Source organism: Spermophilus citellus (assembly GCF_964194105.1).
Source record: "Spermophilus citellus genome assembly, chromosome: 12".
Taxonomy (NCBI): Eukaryota; Metazoa; Chordata; class Mammalia; order Rodentia; family Sciuridae; genus Spermophilus; species Spermophilus citellus.
In genome coordinates, this window is record NC_138198.1 from 106255231 (window position 1) to 106280695 (window position 25465).

At 37.0% G+C, this 25465-nt stretch overlaps 1 protein-coding gene across 2 annotated transcripts in view; it reads right to left on the reverse strand.

The window, feature by feature from the left end:
* DYM (dymeclin) overlaps window positions 1–25465 on the reverse strand; it is a 358107-nt gene that overhangs the window by 283650 nt on the left and 48992 nt on the right. Inside the window, exons 3-6 of one of the 2 annotated variants that reach the window (XM_081262968.1) lie at window positions 25407–25459; window positions 21079–21172; window positions 19976–20109; window positions 1670–1742 (exon numbers count right to left, since the gene is read on the reverse strand). In XM_081262968.1, coding sequence (XP_081119094.1) covers window positions 1670–1742; window positions 19976–20109; window positions 21079–21172; window positions 25407–25459 — 354 coding nt within the window. The remainder of the gene's footprint in view (window positions 1–1669; window positions 1743–19975; window positions 20110–21078; window positions 21173–25406; window positions 25460–25465) is intronic. The other variant, XM_081262969.1, reaches the window with a different exon arrangement.

A 25465-nucleotide genomic window follows, 5' to 3' on the forward strand; every position in this document is an offset into this window, starting at 1 on the left:
CCTGCAAAGTTCATTGCAATGAACTTCTAGGGGTTCATCTAACCTACAGTACTACAGTTGATCCTATTCTATTAGTAATAAAGTAACATGTATAAATATATGTGTGTGTGTATGTGTGTGTGTGTGTGTGTGTGTGTGTGTGTGTGTGTGTCCTTTGGTAATCATTTTTCTTTCAATTTTAATAAAATGACTTAGCAGAGTCTCATGAGAAACATTTAAGCTAAGTTTTGACTTACTCTCTGAGTACTAAAATTAGATTTCTCACTATTCACCTGCTAATTCAGCACAAACATGTCAAGGTTAATGTGAAAACTTCATGGCAAGCTTGATGATGTTTAGATGTGACACCATTCCCAGCTTTCATATATTGATATTCCCCTTAAATCATAGGCAGATCTATAATACTGCACTATAGTTATAGTTTAAAGAGTAGCTTGGTTTCACATGGAAACTGTAACCAAGACAAACCTTCTCATAGGATAGAGTTCCAAGACCATTAAATCATAAAAAATTGTTTCAGCAGCTGGTTAAAGCTGAGTGTACATAACACAAGACATCTGGATGTCTGTGCATTTTCAGTTCATTTAAAAAGTATAAACACATTAAAACACTGAAATGTTTGATAGACTGCAACACCGCTTGCTCTTCAAGAGTGTCTAAGTGGCTATTCACCCACTGTGTTCACACAGCTTATTTCCTACCTAAAGATATTTACAGTTTTCATCCCCCTTAACTTCACCAAAACATCTTATTAATAAAGGCAAAACAACAAAAAAGAATGTAACTATTTAGTAAATATATTAAATCATTGCTATTTGGTAATGAAAAAAATGTTACTAGAGGTGTAAAACTAAATCAGAAGCATCTGAAGCACTCCACATGCTACGATAAGGAAACAGCAGACAATATTTGGGTTCCGCTGCCCTATCAGTGACAGAAATCCAGTCACAATAACATAGACAAACAAGGGTCTACTGTTATCACACTAGAAGTCTGGGATGAGGGAGGGGGACCCTAGTTGACGACTTTGCTTCAGCAGCTCAATAACATCCAAGCAGAATATTCTGTTACATACTTGGTTCAGGGTGCCAAAATGGCCAGACAACTCAAAAGACCTTGTCCACATTCTTTGACAACAAAAGGGTTGTCAAGAACAAAAAGATACCCCTCCTTCTTAAGTGTTTTACCCAAAAGTGTTATTGGAGGATTTCCCCAGGTCTCAACTTTCCCCCTAGCTTCAAAGAAGGCTGGACACAGAAATCTCTGAAAAGAGGCCAGAAATAAAATCAGGCCAGGAAAAAAGGTAAAACAAATATAGAATGGCTAACTAGCTGTGTCTATGACATACAAATTTGCTTTTCTCTCAAACTCATTTCCATAGACCTATAAAATCTCTTATTACAGAGATTAATCTAATTCTGTGCCTAACGCTTAATATTGCCAAAAGATTTGATTATTTTCCCTTAATATAAAATTATTATTTTGATGATAGATAATCAAAGTATAAATACTATTAGGCAAGAGAGATAAAGGAATTCCATGGATGTATAATCCTTAAAAGATACACATAAAAATACTACACCTGGACCTACAAACTCTTTAACATTATCTATTATCATCTTCAATACACAAAGGAGATAAAACAAATCCTGGCTTAGCCAGAACTTACAAGAGTGGAATATCAGTGATTAACTGCATCAAACAGCAGAGCAATTCTTCCAAAAGATCTTCTGAGTCAGAACCTGGCAAGACACAAAAAAAGTTTTTAACAAAGTATATAACAGAATGGATTTGTTTAGAGGTTTTCAGTCCTAATGAAAGTAAGAATAATTATCATTATATACATTCACACACTAATTCTGACCTCTGAATAAAATACAAATCATAAGCAAGTTAGCATCTATGATTATTAATTAATAGTTATTAATAATTCATCAGCTATTAATATGGCTTTTAAAGCTGGAAAGTATCTTAAAGGTCCTGTAGGCCAGTAGTTATGCAATTTCTTATTCTGCACTACATTTCTTTTAATGAAATCATATATTAAGGTAAAATACTGTTCGAAGAAAGGGGAGAGTACATGTACCCCATCCTGCCATAAATATCTGACCTTATCTTTGCTCTTCTTGATAAGCCCCAAGGCATCTTTTCCGAAGCCTTAGGGTTCCCCAGATCAGACTGAATCCCACCAAGAAGCTAATCAAGTCTTTACAGACAAAATGACAAATGAAATGGCTTTCCCAAGTCACAGAATAAATAAGTAGCAAAGGTAGGATACAAATTACCATTCCAATGGAATTGCCTTCTATCCCAGACTGCTACTGCTAAGTGACTTTCAAATTTGCAAAGCCAATCAATAGCCTACGTGACTTCTGGTTTTGGACATGTTATTCTTTCCTCAGTTCCTGTAACATTTTATTTCCAACCCACTTCTCTTTCTATTTCTTCCCAGTGTCTGCTTCCTCAGAATACCTGCCCTGAGTGCTCCCGCTGGCTGTCTTCTCATTCCCAACATCTCTCACCAATCACTACCCATGTACAAGCGACTCCTAAGTCTATAGTTTTCCTCTTGGCCTCATGTCTGACTGTCATGTTTCTATCCAATTGCCTACTAGCCATCTCCACCTAAAAATCAAACTCACCTCTCCTAACATTTCTTCTTCTTCTTCTTCTTTTTTAAATATTTATTTATTTATTTATTTTTAGTTTTCGGCGGACACAACATCTTTGTCTGTATGTGGTGCTGAGGATCGAACCCAGGCCGCACGCATGCCAGGCGAGTGCGCTACTGCTTGAGCCACATCCCCAGCCCCTAACATTTCTTCTTTATTCTCCTTTTTGGCAACTGCATCAGTAGCCAAGGTCTAAACCCAGACTACACTCTCTTACTCATCCTTCTGTAACTCATTCAGTCTGTCACTAAAACAGACTGAATTTGGGAGCACCCTACTGAATTAAGAGGAACTTTCTCTAGTGGGAGTAAGAGCTGAAGAGCTGAACCCCCAAACCAGAAATGGGCCTCTGCCCAGGCCTTTGCAGCACAGCTAACTCAATCTGCATCCGTACTTCCTGTCGTTTTTTCCATTGTGCTTCCTCTTCAGGTCTTCTAAATCTACACATGTCTATCACTTGGCTTTTGTTTCTATAAATTGTAATGCCTCTGTAGGGCTGGCAGGAGAAATAAGAGAAGCAATTTAGTTGTTTCTCCCTAGTTTGATTAAACTGCATAAAGTTCATTTTCCCCCTTTTCATTTTTTGCCTATTTCTTATTAGGGCGGGTGGTAAAATTCAGCCAACCAGGACTCAGGCAGGGTCCCTGGGCTGGGCTGATGGTAACCTAACCACCCAGTCTCTGGGTCCTGTCAATTACCTAGTCCACCTCTCTGCCTCTTTCCTTCAGTCTCTCTGTTATGACTCTGTTCATTAGCTCATCATCTCAGTTCAGTTAAACAAGTTTATTAAATTAAAACTCACTCCTGAACATTTCTAACCCTTCGCAGTTCTAATGATTGTACCTCAATTTCAATCCTCTTCAATCTAAACTCCAGATGATAACCAGAGGGAGCTAACTGAATTCCATCCTTTCACCTGCTAGCTTAGATCTTTTCATTACTTTAAGTTGATGACTATATATCAGGAAAAAATTCTGAGATCTAAAGTAAGCATGCCAGTCCTTTCAAGTTATAGACCTGCACCCACTTCTACCTTCTCTCCCTCCATTATCCCTTTCACAGTGTATATTCCAAGCTATCTGCTATATGCCATTTTATACTTTCACAACATTCCCATTTCTTGGAATACTCTCCAACAATAAAAACATGATTTTTTTCTTCTCTTTTTCTTCCTTGTACTGGGGGTTGAAAACAGAGGCACTTTACCACTAAGCTACATTCCTAGTCCTTTTTTGAGATAAGGTCTCAATAAATCGCAGAGGCTGGCCTCAAACATGAGATCCTCCTGTCTTGGCCTCCCAAATCACTAGGATTACAGGTGTATGTCATGGAACCTAACTAATGATTGTTTCTTTTCTTTCTTTCTTTCTTTCTTTTTTTTTTTTTTTTTTGTACTGGGGATTGAACCACTGAGCCACCTCCCTTGCCCTTTTTATTTAGAGGCAGGGTTTCACTAAGGTGCTTAGGACCTCACTAAGTTGCTGAGGTTGGCTTTGAACTGGTAATTATCCTCCTCAGCCTCCCAAGTCACTGGAATTATAGGCATGTGCCACGATGCCCAGCTAATGATTTTTCCTTAAAGTCCATGTTTATCCATCTGAACTATTCTCAGTATCCATCTCTTTTATAAAATTCAGTTGCCTAACCATAAATAAAAATAATAATCTATAAAGTATCCATGCCTTAAGCATGACTTTGATTGCACACATATGCATATATGTTTCATCCACTGACTATGGTAAACTATTACTTCCTATCTACAAGCAGGCAGATCCTTATTGGATTCTAGACTTCTTGAGGGCAACAACTGATAAACAGCTTGAACATCACTTGGCCCTCCATGTCATCCCTGAATTCAAACAACTGCAGATTGAAAATATTTGGGGGGTTAAAAAACTGCCCATATTGAACACATATGAACTTTGTTCTTGTCAATATCCCCTAAACAATACAGTAAACAACTATTTGCATAGAATTTTCATTGTGTTACATCTATACATAATCTGGAGATGACTTATGGTATAAAGGATGATTATGTAGGATATATGCAAATACTATACATTTTATATAAAGGTCTTGAACATCTGTGGATTTTGAAATCTATTAGGGGGTGGGCATTCCTGGAACCCATTCCCAAAGATACTGAGGAAAAAACTAATATATACTCAAGACATATTTGCTGAACTGAATCCAGGTATATTAGTAAAGATTCAGCAGTAGTATCCAAATCACTCAGAGTCTCAAAAAAAAATTTTAGTCTTTTTTTTCCTAGGCCACAATATTACTTGCTATTTAGAAATTATAGAGAAACTTTCCTGCCTTGCCACAAAGAGAACTGGCACAGTAGCCCTTTGATGGGTGAGTACAAATACTGAAGAGAATATTAAACCACATTGAACATACCAATCAATGCTAAAAAGAATACACAGCAAGACTCAAGTTCCTGATTGGACTTTTTATTTCTTGGCTGTAAACATATCTAATTTTTAAGCCTTAAAATAGTGACATGAACTCTCTAGCCAGTTGCCATCATGACCACAGCCAAGTTTACAACTAGGTGAAGGAAGGCATATTCAAAGTATTCTTATCAATTTAATATAAAATGATAATTTCACACAAGTAAAAATTTTTAGGGCATTTCAAACCCAATGCCCTAAAAAAAGATAAAAATAAACAATTTCCAGTTAAAATTTCAGAAGACTTAAGTTTATTTTTAAAAAAGCTTCCGACTCAATATTAAAATAAATCTTCAGAATTATTATTGTTTGGGGCTAATCCAGAAGTAAATACTTATGCACTAAGTGAATATTAACAAGGTTTGACTGATTACCTGGTTTGCCATTAAGCAAACCATTCATACTGCCCTGATTTCCAAGAGGTATTTATATCACCTTAGCTTTCAATTAAAAACAAATAAATATAAATTCATCTACCAAAAATTACAACAAACTGATAACACTCCTCATAGTAAAGAAAATCTAAAAAGCCTTTCAGGTTAGCAGGTCAGTGACAAAGTACACTGAGATTCTTTTAGCACAGAACTCTGCAATGTTCAATGTGTTTACTCCACTGTGAATTTTACTACTTAAAATTTTTCTCCTTAAAAGAAACTGTGTCTCTCTTAAGAATTCTTCTTAAAGAGTTTTAAATTGAGGCTAGCATGTAGCTCAGTGGTAATGTGCTTTCATTGCATACACAAAGCCCTGAGTTTGATCCCAGTTCCAACAGAGAAAAGACAAAAAGTAAATAAATTGTCTAAATAGCTGTAGTCAAATGTTTTAATATTTTAACTCTTACTTTCTGTGAGCTAATACAATAGCAAATCTTACTTAGTGCTCTGCCCTTTGAGAGGCACTGTGTGGAAAACTTCATACTGTCTCAAACTGATTCTAACAATAATTCTTAAGGAGTTGATATGATTATAATTATCATTTTACAGATGAAGAAATCGAGACTCAAAGAGGTCAGTTTACTTAGAGTAAAGGGTACAGGTCACATCTGTACCCAAATCTAGACTCTCATGGGGGAGAAAAAAAAAACTTACAAATTATTCTAAAGCCCTGTTTCTAAACATAGCAGAGGAAAAAACCTGGTCAACTGAGCCATGTTTCACTCAAAACCCTAAATACAAAATCTCTGATAAGTGAGGATTGAGAGCCAGATTAGGGGAGAGAGATGTGAACTATTAGTTTATGCATCAGCATTATTCGCTATACATTCAACAAGCACACAGGAAGTCCCAATAATAACCAATCTAAAATAATGAATAAATATTAAAATTATTATGCCGAAAAGGTCAGTAAATCTCAGACCTGTCCCTGGATTTCTTCCACTCTAAAGCCTTAACTCACTTCTCTGGTTCCTATGAGTTTCACAGAGGAAGGAGCAAGGATAGGAGGATTTCTCAGGTCCTTTCCAGCTCTACTAATCTATACCCCAAATTGAGCTACAGCCAATTTATTCCTTTTGTTTGGCACCCACTTGGTACCATGGGTCAAGATATCCCTCGTGTTTTGTCCTTAGGGAAAGAAGCAGAGTAAAATAGTGTCTGAATCAAATGCCTTCTATCAGAGTAAGAGGAGGAAAAAAAAGAAAGATAAAAATAAAACAAAAAAACCCTCATTGATCACTGTTTTTTTTTTAAAAAAAAAAAGCAATCAAAATAAAGGAAAACATGGGTCAATTAAATCAAGTTACATAGTGTTATTAAAAGGAATGTTAAGACTAAGAGCTAACTGTTGTTGTCCTCAAGTTAAAATGCCAGTTTCTCAGTGTTGCCCAAAACTACATTGTGCCAAAAACAAGTGCTAAAAACAATCAAGAACAGAAACATGCTCCAAAAACAGAGTTAAAAAGAGTGCCTAAAAAGTTGGGAACAAAATTAACTTCTTAAAATTAAAGGCATATAGCCAGACTCTAATTATCATAAACTTAGAGTCACAAAACCATGATAGATTCTGTTGTTACCAGTTGTAGTTGTAAGGCTAATACTAAAAATTATTCTAAAATAGTAAACATCTAATTAGCAAGATTTTTAAAGCTTGTTAGCTAATCATAAAGCAGAAAAACAAATGGACTTACTTCTTTCTAAAAATAAAAGTGATCTACATCTCAGTGCATTATAATAGCTTATGTCCTATACCAATCCAATGAAATCAATAAGAATTTTGGTTGAGTGCTAAGACTGTGGTCAAACAGAAATGTTTTTAATTGCCTTTATGAATAATACTGTCTACCATCTTTGATTATAAAATGTGCTTATTAGCAAAGTTTAATTGTTTTTGTTCAACTGATAACAGAAAAAGAGAAAAGAAATACCGCAATGGACAGCACCCATCACAGAACCAAAGAACAACTTAATGTCCTGAAGGCACATTAGTTTTTCTGCAAAGAGAGATTACAGTTCTTATTGTGTTGAGTATTTTAACACAATATTTAATATTTAAAATGCTTTCTTTTTTCCTCTTTTTCCATTATTAGTTTATTGTTCATATTGCTTACCTATAAAAATGAAACTGTTAAATTTTTGCTAAAATAAAAATAAAACAAAACCTACTCAGCCATTCACTACACAATTCTAGGTTTATCTCTTGAGCTAAGTACAACCTGCTCCAGTCTCTGAGGACCAGTTCAAGGAGAGAAAAGTGAGTTGTGAAGCCCCTTTTCCAGACAGCCAAACCACATTGGCCAGCAGAAAAAAAACAAATAGTTTCAAGAAAGAAAAAATTTACCTCTACCGCATTTAGCAAAATGAAAATTCCACAGATTTTAAAGTTAACTCTAAAGAAAGAGTTTTGAGGGCTGGGAATGTGGCTCAAGGGGTAGCGTGCTCGCCTGGCATGCGTGCGGCCCGGGTTCGATCCTCAGCACCACATACCAACAAAGATGTGTGTCCGCCGAGAACTAAAAAATAAATATTAAAAATTCTCTCTCTCTCCTCTCTCAGTCTCTCTTAAAAAAAAAAAAAGAAAGAAAAAAAAGAAAAGAAAGAGTTTTGAAAAAGTTTTAAGCCACAGGAGAACAGAAAGGAAACTGGTTGTATTAAGAGTACCATTAGGGATTTTTATATCTCTCCACAAATTCCCTCTTATCTGACTTTTGTTTGCTTTATTGCTTACAAGTTTGCTGTCTTTTTCAATCATGTGGCTCCACAGCTCTCTATTGACCTGCCAGAGTAAAGCACACAGTGCCATGTGGCAATTCCCACTGCAGGGGTGAGAGCTGCCTCATTGAGGACACCCAAAAGTCAGTCTTTTCCTTGTTTTGGTACGCTTTCTCTAGAAGAAGGTGAAATCCTGATGCCAGCATCTAGAAGCCAAGTCCAGACACCTCCTTCCACCACAACCTTTTCACCCACTCTGTGCTCAGCCGGCCAGCCCCTTACCACACCTAGGGGCCACTCATGGAGGCCTGTGGTTCAGCCTCTACCAGAAACAGACCTCCCGAAACTGGGGAAGGAGTGGTCTCACAACTCCATGACCGAGACAGGATCTTGGCCTCTATTCTGCTTCTTTCAAGTGGTCCTAGTTATCTGCCTTTCAGAGATGCCTGGCACTTCCAATTCCCAAATCTCTCCAGGTATTCTCCAGCCCTGAAGGTATTCAGCTTTCAGCTTCCACTAAGCAGTTAAGCTCTTCAGTGCTCGGTTCTCTGACTTTCAATGTTACTAGCATTGTGCCCCCCCTGCTTCTCCCTACTGGTGTCTTTTGGAGCTTTGAGAGAATGCAAAGATAAACATGCATGTTTAATCCACTATGCCTAAGAGCAAGTTCTACAAAATAATTAATTAAAAAAATAAATTTATAACCAGGCCTAGTGGCACATACCTATAATTCCAGTGGCTCAGGAGGCTGAGGCAGGAGGATAGCAAGTTCAAAAGCCAGCCTCTGTAACTTAGAGAGGCTCTAAGCAACTTAGTGAGAACCCTGTCTCAATAAAACATTAAAAAGGACTGGGGATATGGCTTAGTGATTAAGCAATCCCTGGTACCAAAATAAATAAATAAATCTACACCGAACTACTTTGTGTCAAGAAAATGTAGTTAAGCCTTTCCCTTTTCTACTCTCTACAGAACTGAACTAACCAGCTTTCCAAATCCCCAGCTCTCCCAGCTTTAAGAATGTGACCCCTGTCCCCTCTCTACCCCACCTGAAGAGTGGCCACCTATTCTAAACCCCAGCACCCACAGTTCCAGAGCAGCTGCGCAAGCCCAGGTGGTACTTGCTTTTCCAGCAGGCCTTCACTCCCACCCTATGCTCCTCTTCCTGGAATCTCCTGTTTCCCTGGGCCTGCCTTTCAGCATTTTTCCCCTTTTGTGGCTTTTATCTTTAGTCTCTCAATTTCCAAAGGCTTCCTCTTTCCTGGAAAAGGGGTGGGAGTGTAGAGCCCTTACCTAGCATTGTAAGACCCTAGGTTAAATCTCTGGCATTTATATTTTAGTATAAATATTTTTATCATAAAAATAAATGAAAGTGGGGCTGGGGCTGGGACTCAGTGGAAGCACACATGCCTGGCATATGTGGGGCACTCAGTTCAATTCCCAGCACCACATAAAAACAAAGGTCTACAACAACTAAAAAAAAAGTAAATAAAAAATAAGTGAAAGTAAGGAAACAAACTGCCTTACGCTGGCAGCAGCACTGTGAAGTAGCTACTCCATCACATTTTTTTGTGTATTCATGGGCTTCCAGAAAGTAAAGATCTCCAACAACCCACACACCATAACCAAAAAGAACAGTCACAAGCAAGTAAACTGACTTGAATCTGTAGCAAATACTGTACAGCAACCTCTAAAGCAGCATACCAACATGAAGGAAGCCTGCGATCCATAGACTAAGCCTCTACAACAGCCAGGAAGGTCTCTTGACCTGAAACCCCATGTGAACCAAGGACTGAAGAACTGCTGCAGGAGGCCAAAGTGGTATGAGGCAAGCGGCCCCTGCATCCCTTCAGAAGCCAATGCAGATTCCTCCCTGATTTGGGGCCTGAGTTTCAGATAAAATAAATACAATCGACATCATTAAATAATAGCCATCAGGGGAAACACAAAGATACAGACCTCTAGAGATTTAAAGTATTGAATACATAAGATACAAAATATAAAATATTTTGTACTTATAAAGTAATATAAAGTATCACTTTGACAAGAATGGGACATAATACCAAAAGAGAGGGAAGAAAGACTCACATTTAAGGCAAGAGGAAAATGGTAATAATTTTGTAGTAGTACTTCATAGTTTTGCTGAGGGCTGACTTTGTCCCCTTTGACAAATTTTCAAAAGCATGCAATATAAAGAGCTATCCTCATGTAATGACAGAAATCCTCAGTAACAATCTGCTAACACATCACATAACCCTGGGAAAATGTTCAAATACAAAATCCTCACCAGTTGGGATTACAACCTGAGCTACTGACAGTCACATTACTCCCATAAAAACTGTTTCATTGGGAGCTGGGATTGTGGCTCAGAGGTACAGCCCTCACCTGGCATGTGCGAAGCCCTGGGTTTGATCCTCAGCAACATGTAAAAATAAATAAATAAAAATTTTAATTTTTTTTTTTAAACTGCTTCATTGAAAATGCCACCAATATCCATGTGATCATGGCAGTATTCAGTGGACTGAATAAAGAAAAAAGTGCTGTAACAGCCAGCATACCTAAGATACCTCAGGTGACTTTGCTCAGTTGTTTGCAGATAGTCCTGTGCTTATGTGAATTCAACCTCACACAACCTATACTACTGAATATCATCAATCCCTAAGCAGTCTTTCACACATCTAACTCAGGTGTTCATAGATGAGCTGATAAATGAATGCTTTTAGCTATTGCATCGTGAGGTTCCCGTTCACTACTCTTTATTTATAAATTGTAAAAATATTGGAAGACAATCTAAAAAGGGCTTAAATTAATGATCAGAAGTAGAAATCTTAAACTAACGATATGTAAGACTAAGACAAAAATAATTATATATGCTGAAAACAGCAAGCCTTTAACCTTAAAAAGACATTATGCTGGTGAACCAATAGTAGACTCAATAATAAACAAAAAGAACGTCATTAAAATGCATGTAAAAAATCCTAAATTGCTAACTCCATGTAAAAGCAGATAGTTACCAAATAGCAGACCTCACAGATTGCTCTTTTAGAGTGACAACCACCTTGATAATGTGGTCAGTGGTTAATTAAGAAAGTATTAATTAAGAAAGTCCCTAGGTAATCTAGGATGATTAACCACAACAACAACAAAAACATGTTTCTCAAGACTGGGGGAGTGGGAATGAAGGGGCAAAATGGATACTGAAGGGAGGATGCTGGCCCCAAAATAAACACAGTGTATCTCTTAAGTACATCTATTTACTCAGTAGTAAGTAACAAAAAATAATTTCATATTAGAATTAAAATGACATAGTAATAATGTATAAAGTATGCATAATTTTTAGAAAGGAATACAAAACCAAGAGTTGGGTTTACAGGTGTTGGCTGGATTACCCTCTTAGGTCCCATGGGGATAAATACTGACTCTGTTCTTGCTGCAGAACTTCATGGAAAAGTTTGCAACTCAAGTAGCAGAACTGGTAATGTTGGTTCCATAAACATGAAGGCTAGCATTAATAAAATATGCAAGTCACAATTCTGATTTAAAACTCTGCTTAAATGTTAGTATATATTTAAGAAATACAGAAAGCTAATTATCAAAATAATAAATCAAACATATTCATCTCTTAAAGAGTTTCACAAACTCAAAATCAATACATAAAACTCAAGCTCTGAAAATCAATGCTGAATGATAAACAATAATTGTGAAAGACACTGGAGTACTTTAGAAATAACTACATTAAAGTAATTCTACAAAATTTTCAAACATTCCTTCCTAGAATAAGCAGGTTCATAACATTCAAGACTTCAAAATTCTGCAGAATTTCTCATACACCAATTTGGTTTATTTCCTCAAAATCTCTGATTAAGTCTGTGACTACGACACATAGTTACACGGTATATTAGAGAACATAACAATTGATCCAGAAAGAGGATCAAAATCAGCAGAAACTCTAGCTATATTCAGAAGTAATTTAGAAGAGCTTAACTTCACTATGTTCCTTTCCTTTTTTTTTTTTTTTTTTGGTAGATAAGAGAGAAAAAGATAGGAAATATATTTGGTCTGTGACCAGTTTAAGTTTAAAAAAAAAAAAGAATTGTTTTTTTCAATACAACTAATTAATTGAATTTGAAGCCAGAAGGCCTTTCATTATTGAAACCAGTTTTGGAAAAATAACAATAGCTCAATCTCTAAATGTGCAGGATGTTTCTGTGTGCTTCCCATGCCCAGCCTCCATTTTCCAAAATACTTCACAGATCTTTTCAATAAAACGGAGCTGCCTGTCCTGTTACAGCAGAATCTGAGGGGTTCCACAGGAGCCACTCAAGAGTGAGCAGCAGGGCCTGGGGCTGTAGCTCAGTGGCAGAGCGCTTGCCTTGGACATGGGAGGCACTGGGTTCGATCCTCAGCACCACATAAAAAAAAATAATAATAACACACAAATAAAATAAAGGCATGCTGTCCATCTGCAACTACAATTTTTTTTTTAAAAAAAAAGAGTGAACAGTACAGAATTCAAGGAAGGAATAATTATTTGATCTGCAACAGAACTGGACAGTTGCTTCCCCTGAGAGTGACAAAGTAAATATTTTCATATAACAGAAATATACACAAACAGTCCAAAATACCGAGCACTCTCAGTTATAAAATGAGAAGGGGGAAAAGACACACATAATCCACACCTAACTTTGGTTTTTATTTTATTTATTTATTTTTGACTGGAGGTAGAACCCAGGAGCACTTTACTACTGAACTTAATCCCCAGCCTTTTTTATCCTTTATTTAGACTACGTCTTGCTAAGTTGCTTAGGGCCTCACTAAGTTGCTGGGCTGGCTTCAGTCTTAAGATCCTCCTGTGTCAACCTCCTAAATCCCTAGAATTACAGGCCTGAGCCACCATGCTCAGCTAAATTTGATTTTAAACGTAAAAATTATCTGTGACTATTGTATTTTATTCACTCTTTAAAGTAAGCTTTACTTGATGAATTTTAACATGGCATACTATTTGAAATTTAACTGTTCTGAATAGCATCAAGCAGAATTTTTGTATCTACACCTCTCTCTCTCTCTCTCTCTCTCTCTCTCTCTCTCTCTCTCTCTCTCGTCTTCACCTTCCCTACTGTTCCCCAAACTTAAGGAGGTATCTTAAAACTGGACAAAAAGGGAATGATTTTCAATGAAAAAGTTCTTTTGAACAAAAGGGGCAATAAAAATGACAGCAAATAAAATTGCTTAAATAAATATTAATATGCTTGCTTTGTTCAATAATAATAACCTAGTTAAAGGTATTACATTCTTGCTTTGAAATGAAGAATAACAGCTTTAAAAGAAAAGTAGACTATATCATGATTCAGCTTCCCTGAAACCAGAGAACTACATCATTTGTTTGGAAAGAAATTTTAGAGTATTAAAGAAACAAAACTTGATGTTGGTCTTTTTTTTTTTTTTTTTTTAATTCAGCAGCCTCTTGAGGAGGAAAGTGCAATAAAGGTAAACAAACTCAACCTGTATTTTTCCTTGTCATTAGAGGAAAAAGAAAGATTTTTCACCTAAGTTAAGCTGTTCCTGGTAATGCTGGAACATGTGAAGCACTGGGTTTGATCCTCAGCACCACATAAAAAATTTATAATAAATAAAATAAAAGCATTGTGGCCATCTACAACTTAAAAAAAATTTTTTTTAAAAAGATGTCCTTGTTCAACATACACAAATCAATGAATGTAATTCACCTCATAAATAGAATGAAGGACAAAAAAATCACAATCATCTCAACATATGCCGAGAAAATCTTTGACAAAATTCAGGACCCACTCATGATTAAAAAAAAAAAAAAACACTGAAGAGCAGGGGCAGTGCTTCATGCCTATAATCCCATATAGGCATATAAATCCCATATAATCCCTATAAAATAAATGCTGTGAATGAGGATGGGGATTTGGCTCAGTGGTTAAGCACCTTTGGGGTTTAGTCCCTGTATAAAAAAAAAATTTTAAAGTTCCACCAGAAGACTGCTGAAGCTAATAAACTCAGCAAAGTAGGAAAATACAAAATCAACATACAAAGATCAATAGCTTTCCTATATATCAATAATGAATTAGCTGAAAAAGAAATCAGGAAAATAACTGTATTCACAAAGTCAAGAGAGAAAGACACACACACACACACACACACACACACACACACACACCTTGGAATAAATCTAATTAAGGAGGTGAAAGAACTCTACAATGAAAATTATAGAAAACTGAAGAAAGAAATTGAAGAAGACACTAGAAAATGGAAAGATTTCCCATTTTCATGGATAGGCAGAATTATCATTGTTAAAATGGTCATATTACAAAAGTGATCTGATCTACAGATTCAGTACAATCCCCATCAAAATACCAATGATATTCTTCACAAAATTAAAAAAAAACAGTCATTCATTTGGAAGATGCATGGCTGCTGTCCCACTTGTCTCGGCTGAGCAGCAGGTAGAAGAAGCACCATGGATGCCCAGGCAAGGGCTAGCAGCTATGCAGCCTATGGGACTGAGACTGAGCCCCATGCAGGCCTCAGTAGTGCTGTGGAATAGCAGTGGCACAAGAAGTTTGGTTAAAGATGTGGGATGAGGGGCTGGGATTGTGGCTCAGCAATAGAGCGCTCGCCTATCATGTGGGGGCCCTGTGTTTGATCCTCAACACCACATAAAAATAAATGAATGGAATAAAGGTATTTTGTCCAACTACAACTAAAAAAATAAATATTAAAAAAAAAAAAAGATGCGGGATGAGGCACCACAACAGGACACAATTCTGCCTGGGGATTCTGGAGACGAAAAGCTTTGAACAACAGCTGGTTCCAACATCCTACTGGAACCAGCCCATGCACTCTAGGCCCTCTGGTAGTGCTGCTTGACAGCTGGGACTGCATGGTGGAGATGCCCATCCTGAAGGACATGGCCATGGTGGCCTTTGGTGATGCACAGCAATGCAGGATATCCATGAAAAGGTGCTGAACAAGACAGTGGGTGCCCTGATTGTACCACACCAATGGTACAATCTGGTACTAATCCAATCAGAGAAGACCTAGAGAAATTCAAAGCTCTACAATTAACCATGAGGATCAGTGGCAGCCTCAACATCAAGACAGCTGGGACCAAGGTGTCACCAGCAATATGCCTATGGCATCTGTGGAGCAGACCACAGACTCAACCACATGCCATATCTTGAACCTGTACCTGTGGACCATCAGACTATACCAGGTACTGGGGGAAGGCATAGGTCCAGAGTGGTGAGCAGATCCTCAAACAGGCTTCAGAGCTGCCAGAAGCTGCAGGGAGACCATGAGCAAACCATGGACATCATCTGAATAGGACACACTGGGCTGGCAGCAGCACTACAGGACAAGGCCTTCAGCTTCAATATCCTCTTCAATGACCCCTACCTGTCCTAGGGCATCAAGCAGGCATGATCACCCTGTAGGACCTGCTCTTCACTGCACTGCCAACTCAACGAGCACAACCACCACCTCATCAATGACTTCACTATCAAGCCGATGAGACAAGGGGCCTTCCTGGTGATCACAGGCCATGGGTTGCTGGATCTGGCCCAGGCTCTGAAGGAGGAGGCAGATCCACAGCCTGGTGCTAGACGTGCATGTGTCAGAGCTCTTCGGCTTCATCCAGGGACCCTTGAAGGACACACCCAACCTCATCTACAACCCCCATTTCCTGTGGTACAGTGAGTAGCCATCCATCATGATTTGCAAGGGGGCAGGCCAGGAGATCTGGGGAGCTATCACAGGCTAGATCCATGACAGCCTGAAAAATGGCTTTGACAAGTACCACTGGACAGTCTCTACACACACTGGACCAGAATGGATCTACCCATGGGGCACCTGAGCTCAAGAGGACTTCCTGCAGGTATACCCAGTAGTCATGAGTGTGGCCCTCACCTGCATCCCAGCCTCAGACAAAGGACTTGTCCTAGCACCATGTCCCTGTCCCATCCCACCGCCATGGCTCACCCACCCCATGCCCATTCTCCTGGCCAAACTATCAAGTCTTAGGTGGATAGAGACCACACAGGTGATCAGCTATAGCCCATGGAGAGTTCTCCAATCTTAGGCTGGAATGTGCAGAGGTGGTACCGCAGAGACTGGGCTGGGTATGAGCGAGGGAACGAGAGACAGAGCAGCTTCCCTGTGTCTATCATAGTTGTCCGGTAGCATGAGGGGGCTCACTGACCTGTGTCCTTTGCATTCCTCATAGAGCAAAAGAAGTTAGTAGCTAATTCTATCATGAATGTTCTTGTCTGTGTACAATTTTTAGGATATTTAGGGAGGACATGTTTGCTTAGCTATCTACAAAAAGAAAACCTGAGAAAGTTCAAAGTTCAGCAAGTCAATTGAGATTCTTTTCCTTTTCTGTATTGGCACATGCCAAGAGCGATGAGTGGCTGGCACACTTCTCAAGACAATGAATCCTTTCCATTTTTCTTTTTTATGCCTCACAGTGCATTTTTTTTCCTAATTGCTTGTCTTATTTTTAGAATAATTTAGAAAAACAAAACAAAGGCTGTTTTTCCTAATTTGAGAAAATGGACATGGTAGCTCAGAGGAGAGGGAGCGCCCAGGGAGCTTGCTGCCTGATGACTTCTATCATGGAGAACGCTGGCCGGAGTGTCCACGAATAGGCATTTGCCATCCTGCTGATGTGGTAAACCAGCAATATTTTGTTTATGACTGTAACCATTTGTATGAATTATTTTGAATAAAAATCCCAGAAAGTAAATAAATAACAAAAGATACATAATAGGCAAAAAAAAAAAAAAATTCTCAGCAAAGAAAAAAAAAGCAATGCTGCAAGCATCACAATACTTGCCTTCAAATAATATTACAGAGCTACAGTAAGAAAAACTGCATGGTCCTGGCATTAAGACAGACATATAGGCCAATGGAACAGAATACAAGACACAGAGACAAACCCACCCAGATATAGGAGCACCAGAATTATATATTGGAAAAAAGATAGCCCTTTTAACAAATGGTGCTAGGAAAACTGACTGTAGAAGAATAAAATTAAATTCCTACTTTTTTTTTCCTGGACTCAACTTTTCTTCAATTTATTCTTATTGTTTTATATATGACAGCAGAATGAAATTCAATTTAAATTACACAAATAGGGCCCAATTTTTCAAGCCTCTGGTTGTACACAAAGTAAAGTCACACAATTCATGTTTTCATACATGTACTTAGGGTAATGATGTCTGTCTCATTCCACCATCTTTCCTACCCGCAGGCTCCTCTCCCTTCCTCTCCCTCCCCTTTGCCCTATCTAAAGTTCGTCTATTCCTCCCACACTGCCCCCAATCCCCATTATGAATCAGCATCCTTATATCAGAGAAAACATTCGGCATTTTGTTTTCTGGGATTGGCTTACTTTTAGCATTGTATTCCCCAACTCCATCCTTAAATTCCTACTTTTTACCCTGCAAAAAGTCAACCCAAAATGGATCAGAGACCTAAGAATTAGACCAGAAACTTTGCAACTGATAGGCAAAAAAATAAAGAATTAACACTTCCAATATATAGACATAGGCAATGACTTCCTCAGTAGGATTTCTAAAGCTCAGTAAATAATAAATAAATGGGAAGGCATCAAATTAAAAAGCCTCTGCATGGCAAAGGTAACAAGAACCTACAGAATGGGAGAAAATTATTGGTAGCTACTTTTCCAACAGAGGATTAATACCCAGAATATAATAAAAAACTCTAAAAACTTGCCACCAAAAAGAAAGACAATTGGGCAAATGAACTAAACAGACACTTATCAAAAGAACAAATACAAATAGCCAACAAATATATGAAAAAAATGTATAATATCTAAGCAATTAGGGAAATGCAAATCAAAACTACACTGTAGGGCTGGGATTGTAGCTCAGCGGTAAAGCACTCGCCTAGCACGGGCGGGGCACGGGTTCGATCCTCAGCACCACATAAAAAATAAAAGACACTGTGTTGTGTCCATCTACACCTAAAAAATAAATATAAAGAAAAAAAATAAGTTGTGAGCATTTAAAAAACAAACTACACTGTAGAGGCTGGGGCTGTCACTCAGTGGTAAAGCACTTGCCTTGCATGTGTGAGGCACTGGGCTCAATGCTCAGCACCACATAAAAATAAATACAGATACTGTGTGTTCATCTACAACTGAAAAAACAGAAATAAACAAAAACCTACACTGTGATTTCACCTCACTCCAGTGAGAATGGCAGTCATCTTGAATATGATAATAATAAATGCTCAGAGGATGTGGGGGAAAAGGAACTCTTTCATATTGTTGATTATATTATGTCTTTTCATTTATTTAAAATGTAATATAATTCCCTCATATATTTAAAGGATAATAACCAGAATTTCTTGAGATTTCTGCCATCCACAAATGGTTTTAAGAAATGCCTAAGCATGGGGCTGGGGTTGTGGCTCAGTAGTAGAGCGCTTGCCTAGCATGCTGAGGCACTGGGTTCAACCCCAGCACCACATAAACAACTTAAATAAACAAAATAAAGGTATTGTGTCCATCTACAACTAAAAATAAAAATAAAAATAAATGCCTAAGAACATTAAAGGTTAACTGTCATTTCACAGAATCTTTTATTTCCCACAACATTGCTTTTAGAATTTTCAGAATTTAGGAACTATTTCACAAGTGGACATAGAGTTACTCAAAAAATCAATACATTGTGATTTTTTTTACCTGAATGAACCATTGACCCTCTATATGTTTATTTTCCTTTGTCAACACTGGATTTTGACATTTAAAAGCATATATATTAGCAATCACAGTGGAGAGAGAATCACTTGTAAGTATATGAAAGTTAAGTGAAATTAAACATGCACAAAATCACAAGGCATAGGGGCCTCAATAAAAAGTGCAAATATTACAAAGTTTTCACATTGCCTGCACCCAGGAATTGGTAAACTTTGAGTCACATATGATCCCTGTCAGTCTGATGAAGGCAGAAAGATATTTTGAAAACAGAATTCAGAAAGGAATGACACTGCTTTGGGCCTCAGAAGAGGAAGTTGATAGCAAGGGAGTATAACACGTGGCATTCCCAATATTCCATTTGTTAATAATCCTATTTTATTCTTTTACTTCCTAGTTGTAAGTTTTAATGCTAACAAATGAAAAATCAGCATCTGATCTTGAAAACTGTAGGCCCATCTAACTTGGGGAAAAAAAAGAGAGAGAGGAAGGGGTTAGGGGAGAGAAAAGAAAAACAAACCTCCAGCAATATCAGAAGAAAATGGTAACTTTTCTCTATATCTTCACATAAAGGTAGATTTCAACATCATAATACTGTCCTTAAAAATGTTATTTCTGGTGAAGCAGCCCCAAACACACCCAGTCTCAAACTGTTGCTATGTCTTGTGAAAGAAAACTTTAATATTTATAAAATCCATAATTCTGATTGATCATCTCTCTTAATGATATATTCCTCAGAAATTGTATTTACATTTGACACCTTTGTTTTTTAAAGGAATAAATATTTGTGGGCTTTATATTTATTTAACTTCTTTCTTGTTTCAGATGCATGCAAGTCAAATAAATAAAAGCCTTGCTCCTACTTACTTTCTTATCAAGAAAAAAAAGTGATGATAGGAAAATTGGAATTTTCAAAGTTATACTATACCCAGAACATCTTCAAAAGGCAATGCTTACCAAAACTACCAGGAGACTTTTCTTCATAAGTAAAATGAAGTTGTAACTCCTCATCTGACATTTCACAGATGAACACTTTCAGCAAACAACAAATAATAAACAAAGCGTTATGTGTCTGCCAAATGAAGATGTGACTAGAAAGGAAAGACCAAAAATCATGTAAGAATGATGAGCATGATTATTTCTAGTCAATAATTTCTTCATAATTTGTCAATCATTTTGCCCAGCCTACCTGTAATATTTGATCAATGTCCATATCTTTTAGTGGCTCATTATTACATTGGACCAGTGATACTTACTGCATCCATATTTTACTCTGTGTATCTCCTATAGTGAGTCTACTTATAATAATAACTTCATTGATTCCTGTGGACTGTGTTCTTAACTTTACAGTTTTCCTATATAAAGGTAATTAAAAGCAAAAAAAAAAAAAAAAAAAGAAAAACTAAAAACTAAAAACTCCAAAAAATTATGATAAAATAATCAGTATGGGCTGGGGTTGTGGCTCAGAGGTACAGTGCTCACCTAGCATATGTGAGGCACTGGGTTCGATTCTCAGCACCACATAAAAATAAAAAAGGTATTGTGTCCACCTCCAACTAAATAAATAATAAGCAAGCAGTATATGCCAATATGTAACTGGAATTTTAAATGAGGCATCAGCAGTGGCTCAGTATAATGCTTGCTATTTGTACTGATGACCATGAACTCACAAAAAAAGGGATTATATTGGGCTGGGGTTGTGGCTCAGTGGCAGAGCAGTTGCCTAGCATGTGTGAGGCACTAGGTTCAATTCTCAGCACCACATATCAATAAATAAAATAAACATCCATTGACAACTAAAAAAAAATATTTTAAAAAAAGGAATTATATTTCTAAAGTTTGTCCAAAATGCTGAAATCAAAGTTTCCAGAATTTAAAACTTCATTCCAATGACTTATGACACTAACTTAAACCTCTCTTTCACCTTTTCTCCCCTTAATAATCAAAATAAATCCTTCAGAAGAATTTTCTGAAGACCACAGCCTAATTCTACCAATAAATGAAAAATAATATTCATATTATTAAGTGAAAAGCAAACATGATTTAATCAGCCAGCTTACTTCTGACATTCTGCTGAAAGTTTGAGTTCTTTGGTTCTAGAAAGGAAGACCTTAATTAGTGCACCAAGATTTCCTGTTCGAGGATTGTTTTCAACTGCAAGAGAAGAAAATGATTTAAAAAGTCAAAATCAAGCACTAATATCAAAGAGAACATATAGTAACATCTATAAAATCAAATATCAAATTGAAATTGCTTATTGACCAACCTTATGCCAATTTCACATCAATTAGGGAAATAAGCAATGAGAAAAACTGCTTTCTTGGGTCATAATTCTGAACATCAAAACTATGATTTGCAAAATAAAAATTATGGGAACAATAGAAGAAAGTGGCTACCTTACCTCAGAATCCAAAATTGTAACTTTGTAGTTAATAGATACATTCATGTACATTAAAATCTCAGGGCATTTTATTAAAATACAAATTCTGATTCCACATGTATGAAGTGTGACCTCAGAAGAATCTCATCTTTAACAGTCTCCCAGATGGTGCCCACTATTGCTGGCTGGAGAACTCCACTGTGAGGAGCAAGGTGCCCCATGTACTGCGAGTTAGGGGAGCTTCTGTCCAGCTTTCACAATCAAGAACAGATATGCAGTTAGATGTCAGATATCACTAGAGTTTCAATATGAAACAAAAATTTCCTAGTTTTCTTTCTAGTTTTGGGTGTAGTTTAATTAAAAATACCTTGAGATTTTCAGGATGAACTGTTTTAAAAAAAAAAGTTAAGTATACAAATGTATCGCTGTGGGGTTTAATATTAGCTAGCTTCTGTAAATCAAAGTAAAATAACGAATCCAGGTGTAGTAGTACATGCCTATAATCCCAGCAACTTGGGAGGCTGAGGCAGGATGATCAAAAATTCAAGGCAGGGGCTGGGGATGTGGCTCAAGCCGTAGCGCACTCGCCTGGCATGCGTGCAGCCCGGGTTCGATCCTCAGCACCACATACAAACAAAGATGTTGTGTCTGCCGAAAACTAAAAAATAAATGCAAGCTTCTTAGTGAGACTATGTCCCCCCACACCAAAAAAAAAAAAAAAAAAAAGTCTGGGGATGTAACTCAGTGGTAGAATTCCTCAGGGTTCAATCACTAGTGCCACAAAAATAAATAAATATTGAAAGAAACTAAACTGATGTGACTACTGACATTTAGAATCCCAATTTTAATCTTTGTTCAACAGTCCTTTTATAATGAATGACTTTATAAGTAATCAATTGAATTTGCAAATGGTTATCAAATAGATAAATAAAACACAAAATGAATGAAAACAATACTGTTGTTGTTGGAAGGAGCACCCAGGCTACTAGACTGCTGTAATTAAAGCTTCCCACTGGGGTGGTACAAGCCTGTAATCCTATCTATCTACTAGGAGGCTTATCAGGAAGATGACAAATTCACAGCCAGCCTAAGCAACTCAGAGAGGGGCTATCTCAAAGAAATTGAAAAAAAAAAACGAAATATACTGGCTCAATCCCCAGTACCACAAAATAAACAAATATATAAAATAAAGCTTTGTGTACCTTTTTCATTCATCATGTATTTACTTTACACCTGCACTATTTCAGGCACTACAGAGGCACCTGTAAACAGAACCCCCTGTCCTCGTGGAGCTTACATTCTAAAACAGGGGAGCTTCTGTCCAGCTTTCACAATCGAGAACAGAAATGCTGTTAAGATGTCAGATATCATTAGAGTTTCACTTAGAACAAAAATTTCCTAGTTTTCTTTCTAGCTTTGGCTGTAGTTTAATTGAAAATACCTTGAGATTTCAGGATGAACTGTTTGATAAAATTAAGATCAAAACTATAAATTAATAAAACTAAAGATGATCTCATTAATTAAATTAAATGAGTTTTTAAAAAATTATGTCTTATAGTAGATTCAAGATTCCAAAAGACTCCCATAGTACAAGGAATGGAATTTAACACCAGCAAAGTTAATTGATAAATATCAAATGTCATGGAAGCTGAAGGAGCTTCAAGAGCCAGAACAGCAACAGGGAACACCTGACAGGCAAGCAGAGCAGCAGGATGGGAGCGACCAGATTGAAGATTCCGATAAAGCAAAGATCCTAGCATGAGCAGTACCATTTATATAAAACTGTGTATATAAATCTAGTCCAGAGCCGGGCACAGTGGTGCACACCTGTAATCCCAGCGGCTCGGGAGGCTGAGGCAGGGGGATCCCAAGTTCAAAGCCAGCCTCAGCAAAAGCAAGGCACTAAGCAACTCAGTAAGACCGTGTCTCTAAATAAAATACAAAGTAGGGCAGGGAATGTGGCTCAGTGGTCAAGTGCCCTGAGTTCAATACCCAGTATCAAAAAATAAATAAATAATTTTTAAAATGAATCAAATCTAGTACAGAGCACTATAAATAGCACTGATCACCTCTGATAAATATGGAAAATTTTTTTTTTAGCTGTACCACTGTACTGTTGGAGTTATTGGCAATAAAAATTTATCTTTTATTTTCTTGTTCCTAGAGGTACTTTTAATGACATCCTTCCAATACAATGTCAAGAAAAAAAAATATACATTAAAAATAATAGTGGGAAGGTGCTAGGGTTGTAGCTCAGTGGTAGAGCACTTGCCTAGCACATGTGAGGCACTGGGTTTGAATCTCAGCACTGAATATAAATAAATAAATAAATGTCCATTGACAACTAAAAACAATATTTAAAAAACAATATATAATAGTAGGGGCTGGGGTTGTGGCTCAGTGATAGAGCACTTTCCTGGCACGCATGAGGCACTGGGTTCGATCCTAAGCACCACACAAAAATAAATAAAAATAAAACAAAGGTAAATAATAATAATTGTGTGTGTGTATGTGTGTGTGTGTGTGTGTGTGTGTGTGTGAGATGATGATGATGATACACATATTTGGTGTGTTTGTCACCATGTATCTGCTGAGTCAATATTAATTCCAATGTTTAAATGCAAGCTTTATAAAAAAAACAAAAAAACAAGTTCACCTTAAAGCCACCATCATAATGACTGCACTGACACCACTGTGATATAAAACTCTATAATTTTCAGCATTAAACTGCCACATGATTTTTGAGAGCCAGCTCTAGATAGCATAAAATTCTGTAATCTATGTTTTAATTGAAGTCAAATACAACAACAGATCTCTATCATTACTAACATAATGTTTCCAAATACAAAAATATTTCATCAAAGACTGTTACTACTAATGTAACTGATATGAGAGTTGCCCATACAACTCATATGCTTCTCAACAAATCTGATCTGGTCTGGTCTGGTTTGGTTTTGTTATGCTGAGGATTGAACTTGGATGCTTTACCACTGAACTGCATCCCTACCCTTTTTTATTTTTTATTTTGAGACAGGGTCTCACTAAGTTGCTGAGGCTAGACTCAAACTTGCAATCTTCCTATGTTAGCTGGGATTATGGCTGTGTGCCACTATGCCTGGCAACATGGCTTGATTTTATAACAGATATTAATATCACTTTAAAGATCCTTATACTGGATATTTTCTAAACACATTCTCTCTCATTTTCAAAGCAATGATGCACAGTAATTACAGTTATTTGCATTTTAAACCCATATTTTTAAAAAGCATACACATTCCATTCTAATTTCTAGAAGGTAAAGCATTTGAAAAAATGAGGCCAAAAAAGGAAATAGCTGTTGACATAAAACTGTATAACAACTAGAAACCATGTGCTATACTGGATATTTCATGTTATATCATTTTTATCCTTTCAACAATCTTGTAAAATAGTTGTTCTTAATCTCAACTTTGATGAGGAAATGAAGGTTCAACTAATAAGTAGCAGAGCAGAAATAAAGATCATAAAAGTGTTCTTGATCTCATGCTTTCTACCTTAATATCAAGCTGTTATGGAGAAACTTCCTAATATACTTTTGTGAGTAATAATTATTCTGGTTAACATAGTAGCACATGCAGTCAGGGCAGCTGGCAAATCACAGGATGAATGGTGAATTCTATATGAACTGTCCATTACTAACCTAATATTTTGATTTTTCTCTGTATTTCAATATTCACAAATAGAACAAGCTGAAAGAGTACCTATAGCTTAGCACAATCTATTACTACCACTACAAATATAGCTCAGTGCGTGTTAACTGAATGGAATCTTCTGTTAACATCCATAAGTAGTATGAACAGAAATAATTATTACTTATTTCATTATCAAGATACATCACTTCATTAATCCAATTCATATAATATTGACAAAATCTGTAACAGAAAATTTGAAAAAAGTCCCCTACACACATGCATGCCTGCACACACTCGTGCACCACACAAACACACACATACACACCTTCTCCCTTACCTAAAGCCTTGCAGACTGAAATAGTTGCCTCCTCCAAGAGCTTCAACTCAGAACTGGAA